At 47.7% G+C, this 9,685-nt stretch overlaps 1 protein-coding gene across 1 annotated transcript; it reads right to left on the reverse strand.

The window, feature by feature from the left end:
- Positions 1-2,083: 2,083 nt before the first annotated feature.
- Positions 2,084-8,744, reverse strand: SMLR1 (small leucine-rich protein 1). The gene is made up of 3 exons (XM_014942614.1): positions 8,568-8,744; positions 6,482-6,498; positions 2,084-2,861 (listed from the first exon to the last, which is right to left on the reverse strand). Exons 1-3 carry the CDS (start codon positions 8,681-8,683, stop codon positions 2,761-2,763), a joined length of 234 nt encoding a protein of 77 aa, XP_014798100.1. The 5' UTR covers positions 8,684-8,744; the 3' UTR covers positions 2,084-2,760.
- Positions 8,745-9,685: the final 941 nt, after the last annotated feature.

Here is a 9,685-nt window from a genome sequence, read left to right on the forward strand (position 1 = left end):
TCCCCCTTCAAATCTAGTTTAAAGCTCTCTTAATAAGCCGTGCTAACTCCTGTCCCATTATGCTTTTTCCCCTTTGGGTTAGGCTTCCCCCATCTGCTGCAAGCATGCCTGGTGACCTGTAGATCATTCTGTGTTCAAAGAAGCCAAAGTCCTGCTGTTTACTCCAGTCTTTTAACCATGAGTTGATTTGTTGTTTCTTCCTACTTATCCCTTCGTCCATCCCTATGTCTGGTGGGATAGAAGAGAACACCACCTGTGCTCCTGACCCCTTGACCAGTTGTCCCAGAGCTCTGAAATCCCTTTTCATTGCCTTGAGGCTTTTGGTAGTCACCTCATCGTTGCCCACTTGAAATATCAGGAGAGGGTAATCATCTGATGGCTGAACCAGGGAGTGGATTTTTCTTTGTATATCCTTGGTCCTGGCCCCAGGGAGGCAGGTAACCTCCCTGTGGGACGGGTCTGGCCTACAGATTGGGCCCTCTGTTCCACTGAGAAGGGAGTCACCTATTACAATCACCCTCCTTTTTTTTTTGTTGATGAGGTCTTGAGGCTCCTGGGTGGGTGACCCATCCAGGGTGCCTCACTGGGGAGATCGTCCTCTCCAGTCTCCTTTGCCTCGTCCCCAAAATCCAGGACTCCAAACCTATTTTGCAATTGTAACTGGGAGTGTGAGGGAGGCTGTTGAGGGTTCCGCTTGCCTCTCTGAGGGAGGACCAGCCTCCATTCCCCCCTTTCCATTAAGTCCCCTTTCTCTGCCTGGTGACAGGGCAGGAGGGGATCATCTACTTTTATTAGAGCCTCATCATGCTGCCTTTGTCCCAGGGTATGGCTCCACCAGTCTATTTTGCTTTCGTATTCTCTAATGCATCTTAACCTTTCCACCTCTTCACGCAGTTCTACCACCTGTCTGAGCAGGTCATTTATCTGCTCACATCTCACACAACAGGTGTCCCTGGGTCCCTGTGGTACTGCAGCCAGGCTCAGGCATTCGGTGCAGTCAGGGCCCTGCACGGCTGCATCTTTGCGGGGGAGCTCGGTCTGAGTTCCTACATTTTTCCTCACAGGGCCTTTGGGGCGTTTGGCCGCCATTTCCTCTCTTGAGTCTGACCGGACTATTCCCCCCATCAGACTCTCCCTTTCCGTCCCGCGCACGAGTCCCCGCTCCGCCCCCTCCCTCCGCGCGCTCTGTCCAACACCTGAGGGCCGCTTCCCTCACGCTCTGCGCACGTGCGCCTGCGCGCTAATATCCCCGCCTCTCTGCTCACGCGCGCCCCGGCACGCGCTCGGAGCCTGTTGCGGCTATGGCCGCCCCCAGCTACGTCAGCCTCTCGGCTCCCCCGCGAGATTCCCGACTGGTTTCGGGTCTCCCCGCTCTCCCTCGGCTTCCCGCCTCCGGGAAACCCCCTCTCCGTCTCAGTCTAGGTCAAATTTAAAGCCGCAGCACTCACCGCTGCCGCTGTCGCTCTCCGCGTGGTCTTCTTTCGGTCTTTTTTGCTCTGCTCACGCGCGCCCCGGCACGCGCTCGGAGCCTGTTGCGGCTATGGCCGCCCCCAGCTACGTCAGCCTCTCGGCTCCCCCGCGAGATTCCCGACTGGTTTCGGGTCTCCCCGCTCTCCCTCGGCTTCCCGCCTCCGGGAAACCCCCTCTCCGTCTCAGTCTAGGTCAAATTTAAAGCCGCAGCACTCACCGCTGCCGCTCTCCGCGCGGTCAGTCTAAACCCACCCTGTTGGAGCTTGAAGCCGGTCCCTCTCGTTCTGTCACTAATTACCTGTGAGAAGAGACCAGCACCAACCTCTCTACAGTGTCCTTTCAAGTAGTTGTAGAGAGTGATGAGGTCTCCCCTCAGCCTCCTCTTCCTCAAACTAAACAGTCCCAGCTCCTTCAGCCGCTCATAGAGTCCTCATAGAGGACTGTTAGTTACAGTAAAGGTACTTTCTGTTTGACTCCTGTTTCCTTCTCATAGACTTTGATAAATTATGGTGTTTCTTAAACCTGTGGTCATGGCCACGTGTGTGACAACTGACACGCAAAAAAAAAAGAAATCTCCATACTTACATTGTTTTGGTTTTGTTTTATTTTTTTTTATTTATTTGAGAAATCCCTTTGCCCTTAAACTAGAATAATAACTGCTTTACAGAATACTGGCTGAATCTTTTCATGGTTTCAAACTTCGGCACAGAGAAGTCCTCTTGTTTCCCATCACTGTTGTATTTCGCTTCCCAATTCTATGGAAAGCATCCTTTACACACCCTACAATCTTTCCCAAAGTATATGAGGTAACAAAAAAAAAAAGAAAAAAAGGCAGTTTCCCTTCATCACCCCTCTCCATTTCCTGGATCCCAGTGCTTGGTGTGAACTTGCTGTTTGTGCATCTTTGATTTAAAATGACTGGCTGCCTCATGTAGGCGAACCTGGCTCCCTCGGGAGCTTGTTATATCGCTTTATTCTCAGTCAGATGGGGAAGGGCTCATGAGAAAGGTGCTTTCCCTCCCCCCAAATCCTGTGTCTTGTGAAGGAGCTGATACAGGACGATGCAGGATGTCTCTGGTGTCCAAGGAGTCGCATAAATCACTGCTTGCATGGCCCCGTGCGAGAAAGCAAATTGTTTTAAGACCTTTTTGGATGGCAGCAGCCATTTCTCTCCGCTCCCTTTTGTTGTCCTCCGTGGTATTTACCAACAGCCGGTTATTTTTAACCCTGCAGAGCTGAGTCCTGGGTTTAAGTTGGCTTCCCGAGACGTGAGACTCCCTTGAACGTCCTTCAGTTCTTGCATTTCTTCTCCTTTGCTCCAAGTCTCCTGGGTCTCTGGTAATTCGGGAAGGCTTTTGCGGGGTCCCGTGCCGCGGCCAGTTCCTCGTTAACTGAAAAATACACCAAACAACACAAAATCCTGTAAGAACGTACTAATTTGCAGTGGTGAATTTTTATAAAGAAAAAGGAGCTGGCACAGATTAGTAAGAACATATCTTAGGAAACTGAAGGTGCCCAAGTAGGAGGTTGGTATCAGAGCATCATGCTTCTAGAAGAAAGCCTTCCAACACTTTGTCACGGAATCCTTTGTCATGGCTACCTGCTCAGGGGACAGGAATGCTGGTTGGTTTGTTAGTTTTAGGTTTATTTTTAATGAATCTTGACGGGATGACATTAAGGCGGGGTTTAATATGCTTACATGGAGCTACACAGAGGGAAATGAAATGCTTATTTGACAATGAAACAAGACAGCCCTGCTTTTAGTAATGCAAATGGGGTTTTCTTTTTTTTAAAAAAAAGATGTCTAAGGAAATAGTCACCTGAAGCCTGCAGAATTTCTGAAGTTTTGTCAGTAGAGGGAGGGCTGGCATTGAAAGGAGTCTGTTGTATTTGTCTGTGGTGAGTTGTTTGGCTTTGCCTGATGGTCTTCAGCTGAAGCTGGTTCAGGGAGAGCTGCTGGGGATGATCCATGTGTGTTGGCTGGAGCCTGGAGGGAGAGGTTGGACTCTGGCCGGCTCAGAACAAGCCAAAGAAGGGCTTGGAGGTAGAGCTGGGACTACGATGCCCAACGTTTCAAGCAGATGGGAATTCATCTCGCATCCTTTGGAGAATCCTGGAGATTCTCTGAGCTGGAGCATCTGTGAGAATCTCCTTCCCTCAGGCACTGAACAGCCAGGTGAGGCCTTTCCAGCATTCTTCTTGGTTACAGAAAGGGAGAGCAATGTTCCTTTGGCAAATTAGTCTGTCAAGTACTCCATTCACCTCTCTCTCTTACAGCCTGGATTGCTAATCTTAGGAAATCGTTGCTTACTTAAACTCACTACAAATCCAAAGCTAAAAATTCTGTGCTTTAAGGGAAGATTTAAAAAAAAAACATAGAATGTTTTGGTTTGGGTTGGAAGGGACCTTAAAGATCATCCAGTTCCAACCCCCTGCCCTGGGCAGGGACACCTCCCACCAGACCAGGTTGCTCCAAGCCCCATCCAGCCTGGCCTTGAACCCCTCCAGGGATGGGGCAGCCACAGCTTCTCTGGACAACCTGGGCCAGGCTCTCACCACCCTCACAGCAGAGAATTTCTTCCTTTCAGTTTAAAACCGTTCCCCCTCATCCTATGGCTCCACTCTCTGATCAAGAGTCCCTCCCATCTCTCCTGTATCTCCCTTCAGATACTGGAAGGGGCTCTAAGGTCTCCCCAGAACCTTCTCTTCTCCAGGCTGAACACCCCCAACTCTCTCAGCCTGTCAACATCTGGTTCTGCAGGTTCTTTGCAGACCTGCAGAAAGTGCAGCTGAGGAGGATCTGTCACCTGGTCCTGCAGGTTCTTTACAGACCTGCAGAAAGTGCAGCTGAGGAGGATTTGGGGACTGTGAAGTAGGGCAGGCTGGTCAGGTTCAGCAGTTGCTGGAGCAGCATGAATGCCAACACCTGGGGGGGGTTTCAGAGGACTCTTTTGGCTTGAGGAAAGTATTGGCTGAACCTCAACAAAATGCCTGAACTGATAGAATCTGTAACACACCTGTTTTGCTCGATCCTGGCATGAATAGAAAAACAAGAGCATCACCAGGTAGCCATGAGTCAGTAGCATCTCCAGCATCTCAGTATTATCTCGTAGTAATTAATAACTATCACTGATGGAAACAGAAAGGGAGAATCCCTGCTTTTATCCAAACTCCAATGCAATAATTTCCTTAGCTTCCATTTCAGCCTCTTCCAAGAAAGATCTCTCAATACTTAACCTTCCTATTCCCTCACGGATTTTGAACTGTACCCTGTTTTGTCCCCACACCATTTTTGGGGTGGCTGTTTGCTCGCGTGTGACAAGCTGTCAGCACCTTGCTTGAAGGGTAATTGATAACCCAGGGCAGAGCTGGCTCAGGCGTGCAGGATGCCCTTCCCTTGTGGATTAATTCAGCATCAGAAAGCACATCTTGAACAGGAAACATTTGATTTTTAGCAGCCTGAAGGCCACTTGTGGGGTACCCTTGTCTGCAAACAGACCCCCTTCCTCTCCATTAAAGCCTCGGGTCTAAACGCCTGGAGATCTTATACCAAGTAGGAAGGGAATTCATTCCACATTTCTGGGTAAGTGTGATCTTCCTTACATTATAGAATTGTGTCAAATTGCCTCATTTTTGGGATTTCAGAAAGCTGCAGGGTAGGGCAAGCTTAATTAACATCCAAGTTACAGTTCTTGATGTGGCATCTAGGTAAAGGTTCTTCCCTAGCCTGGCAGTGGTGGGTAAATCTGGCCTTCTCCTGTGGGGCTGATGCACCTCAGGGGGAATGTCTCTGCTTATCTGCAGAGCCCTGTGGTCAGGATTGTCCAAATGTCTCTTTTAAGATCATGGGTGAGCTGCTAGGGCTGAAGCACCTGCATCACGGACCCTTCTCCAAGGCAGGGGCAAGCTGTAGCAAGAAGCACCTGAAGTTTACAGAGGAAATCTAGGATGTCATCACAGCTCCTCCGACATCCCCCTGTGGAGAAGAGGTTCCAAAGGTTCCTCCTAACCCAAGGAACAAGCTTAGGAACATGAGGAACATATTTTGGAAGGGCTGAAGGAGAGAAAGGATGAGGACTCTGATCTGAACATGAGCCAGGGCTGAACTTGGCAGCTGGAAGCCTAAAATAAGAGCAGAATTTGTGAATCTGAGTCCGGGACCCAGACCTGGAGGGTGTGAAGATCCCACCTTAAAACTGGACAATCTGACCTACAGGGGTTTCCCCTCTAAAAGGAGCTCCCTGCCTTCGGGTACGAAGTAAAAGCAAATATGTACCTGTGAAAAAACACGGACACACAGAACACTCAATGACCAACTGCTCACAGGGTGTAGCTGCTGTTACCTGTCTCACTGGAGACTTTTACGGTGAAAGCACAGAGGAAAATGGTCTGTACTTTAATTACCCTGTTATTTTTCTCCATTTTGGAGCACCTCCATTTTTCTCCATGTTCTTCATTCTATACAGTAGTATAGTATAATCTTCTACAGTATAGTATGTGAAACTATGGAGGCTTAAGTGAGGGTTCAATCCAAGTTCTAAACAAACTCCTGTCACGTTTTTTAGGTGGAAAATCGTCTAAAATGCAGTACAGCTTCATAAAATTCTTTATAGAATCATAGAATTGCCCAGGCCAGAAGGGACCTCCAAAGGCCATCTAGTCCGACCTCCCCGCAGTCAGCAGGGACACCCCCAACTAGACCAGGTTGCCCAGGGCCTCATCGAGCCTCTCCTTGAATATCTCCAGGGATGGGGCCTCAACCACCTCCCTGGGCAACCTGTTCCAGTGCTCCACCACCCTCACAGTGAAGAACCCTCTCCTAATCTCCAGTCTAAATCTGTTCCCCTCCAGCTTGAAGCCATTGCCCCTCGTCCTGTCACTTCAGGCCTTTCTAAACCCCCTCGTCCTGTCACTTATGATCATGGTTCCCTTCAGCTCAGTCAAGGGAACACGCCTAACTGTAGCCTATTGAAGGAGAAGCTTTGCTTGCCAACCCCCAAGCCTGACTCACCTTCTGACAGCTGGATCCTGAAATGGGCAATGAGCAGCAGCAGGAGTAAAGTCACCGGCACGTTTTTTAGGTGGAAAATCGTCTAAAATGCAGTACAGCTTCATAAAATTCTTTATAGAATCATAGAATTGCCCAGGCCAGAAGGGACCTCCAAAGGTAAGTGCTGTTGCCCAAGAGGCTGTGTTGACTTCACCTGTGCAGAATCTCGCTGCTTGACCTGCCCCTGTGATTATCTCTTCTTGGACTTTGGTTTGTTTGTGTAGGCCTGTGATTCCCGATGGGACTGGAGTTCACTTGCAAAGTTACTCAACCACTAACTTTAAAAGTGTGTGTTGAAGCAACGCAGGGCCTTGAAACCTTTGGATGTGTTGGGCTGGGCAGGGCTCGGTGTCTCAGGCTGCTGCTTTTCGAGCAATATGGGTTCTGTCACCTCCTAATGATGTAGCCACAGGCTGTTCTGAATAACAAGCACCCTCTATCTACATATATTATTAATTTTACAATAGATCTCGAATGCTTACTTAGGGTGAAGAGCCTGTTATGCACTTCACAGAGGGATAGATGTGGTCTCTCCTCTGGAGAGTTTTTAGACCAGACCATTCATGCAACCAGCAAGTGCCCAAGTGGGTGCTCTACCAACAGCTTTTTGTCCAAGGAGCAGCTGCAGGAGAGTAACACTCAGATGGTTTCTTTTTTAGCAAAATTGAAAATATGTGATTTTAATTTTTTTGAGGTGGGGGGAAGGCAGACATGCTGAAGAATTCAAGAACCTGTTAAACCTTCAAGTAACTGGGTTGGAGGTGTTCGGTGTGTTGAGTTTTTCCCATCCGGTCACCGGCCTGTGGCAGAATCATGACTAGGGTCCATTGATCCATTTAAAAAGATGATCACTCATTTGATGGCCCTTCCCTCCACCTTCAGGTTTCTAAAAACATCTGGTTGGTAGACCTGACATCTGGAAGTGCTGTTGCCCAACAGGCTGCATTGACTTCACCTGGGGGCAGTGCAGAATCTCGCTGCTTGACCTGCCCCTGTGCTTGAATTCCAGCTGAGACGTCCTTCAGGCTGTTGGAGATCAGGTTGGTCTCCCTGAACATTGAGTCTATGGCTCATCAAATCTGATGTCTGCTGAAGGCATCAGGAAGCATTAAGCACTGTGGGTTTGCAGCTTCAGCAGCTCGTTATGACAGGGACAAAAAATCTGGCTCCTTTCACATGCATTTGGAGAGATGGAAAGGATCTTACTCGTTTAATACCTACCAAATAGGAAATTGAACCATGAGCTCAAGATGAAAAAAATCATTTGGAGAGGGGTTCTCTCCAGGCATCCAGAAAGGATGTACAAGATTTGCTTGACTAATTGGGTAGGTGGGTAGGCTGGAGCCAATGGGAAACATTGTAGATTTTTAGGGAAAAGAGGCATTTGTGTGTTCACCTTGTTTTCTGCACCTACTGCATCCAAACAACCTCACCTTATAATTATTTTAAGTTTGTTGTGTTTTGGTTTTTTTTAAACTATAACACATTTGAGGTCCTCCCTTTGCAACAAGAAGTGATGGAGAACACCAGGCAAACTCCTGGCTTTCTTAATCACCTGCTGCTGTGATTGATTGATAACAGAACAAATGGAGCATGCCTCACCATTGCATCGTATTCTGCCTTTTCCCACTAGATGCTTGACCTCATTCGTAAAGTGCTTTATGATCTAATAATGAAAAGCATGGATTAAGAGCCAGGTGGTGAGGATATTAATATTATTATAGGCCCATCTGCTGCCAGAGAATTCCTTCCTTGCATGGATACTTGACAGCTGTGATCAATAAATTCTTTAAACTTTTTTCTTTTCTTCACATAAAAAGTTAATTCGGATGTGGGGTTTTTTGGCTATCCTGAATGTTGGTGTTCTGGTCTGCAAAAAAAGTAGTGATACTTTGACGAATCCTGTTCTGGATTCTTTAAAAATTCCCTCCTAACTGGTGTTCTTAAAAAAATAATAAGCAGTGAGAGAGCTCAGTCTGTGAGAGTGAAGCCTGTGACAGAATTCCAAGTGCTGTGACATTTTGAAATGAGTCGGGGAAGCTGGATCCTGAAATGGGCAATGAGCAGCAGCAGGAGTAAAGTCACCGGCATAAAGATGCCACCAAAGAGAACGTAGCCAGGCAGCTCCCTCATGAACTCCGAGAATATGTAACTCGCGCTCATTTTCCTCCGTGGCCACCGTGTAAGATCCCTCAGATCTCCAAGCGTGGACCTTATTTATCCTGCTTTCTGCCTTTTTTAGTTTCCTGCCTCCGCGTTCTGCCCTTTGCCCAGGCCATTATCTCTTCTTGGACTTTGGTTTGTTTGTGTAGGCCTGTGATTCCCGATGGGACTGGAGTTCACTTGCAAAGTTACTCAACCACTAACTTTAAAAGTGTGTGTTGAAGCAACGCAGGGCCTTGAAACCTTTGGATGTGTTGGGCTGGGCAGGGCTCGGTGTCTCAGGCTGCTGCTTTTCGAGCAATATGGGTTCTGTCACCTCCTAATGATGTAGCCACAGGCTGTTCTGAATAACAAGCACCCTCTATCTACATATATTATTAATTTTACAATAGATCTCGAATGCTTACTTAGGGTGAAGAGCCTGTTATGCACTTCACAGAGGGATAGATGTGGTCTCTCCTCTGGAGAGTTTTTAGACCAGACCATTCATGCAACCAGCAAGTGCCCGAATGGATGCTGTACCAACAGCTTTTTGTCCAAGGACAGTGACACTCAGGATGGTTTCTTTTTTAGCAAAATTGAAATATGTGATTTTAATTTTTTTGAGATGGGGGGGGAGGCAGACATGCTGAAGAATTCAAGAACCTGAAGTGGGTGCTCTACCAACAGCTTTTTGTCCAAGGAGCAGCTGCAGGAGAGTAACACTCAGATGGTTTCTTTTTTAGCAAAATTGAAAATATGTGATTTTAATTTTTTTGAGGTGGGGGGAAGGCAGACATGCTGAAGAATTCAAGAACCTGTTAAACCTTCAAGTAACTGGGTTTGAGGTGTCTGGTGTGTTGAGTTTTTCCCATCTGGTCACCGGCCTGTGGCAGAACCATGACTAAGGTCCATTGATCCATTTAAAAAGATGATCACTCATTTGATGGCCCTTCCCTCCACCTTCAGGTTTCTAAAAACATCTGGTTGGTAGACCTGACATCTGGAAGTGCTGTTGCCCAA

Source organism: Calidris pugnax, unplaced genomic scaffold (genome assembly GCF_001431845.1).
Source record: "Calidris pugnax isolate Ruff unplaced genomic scaffold, ASM143184v1 scaffold86, whole genome shotgun sequence".
NCBI classification, from domain to species: Eukaryota; Metazoa; Chordata; class Aves; order Charadriiformes; family Scolopacidae; genus Calidris; species Calidris pugnax.

What these genes read in the sequence shown, in the direction of transcription:
- SMLR1 (XM_014942614.1), bottom strand. Translation starts at nt 8,683, where the DNA reads ATGAGCGCGAGTTACATATTCTCGGAGTTCATGAGGGAGCTGCCTGGC.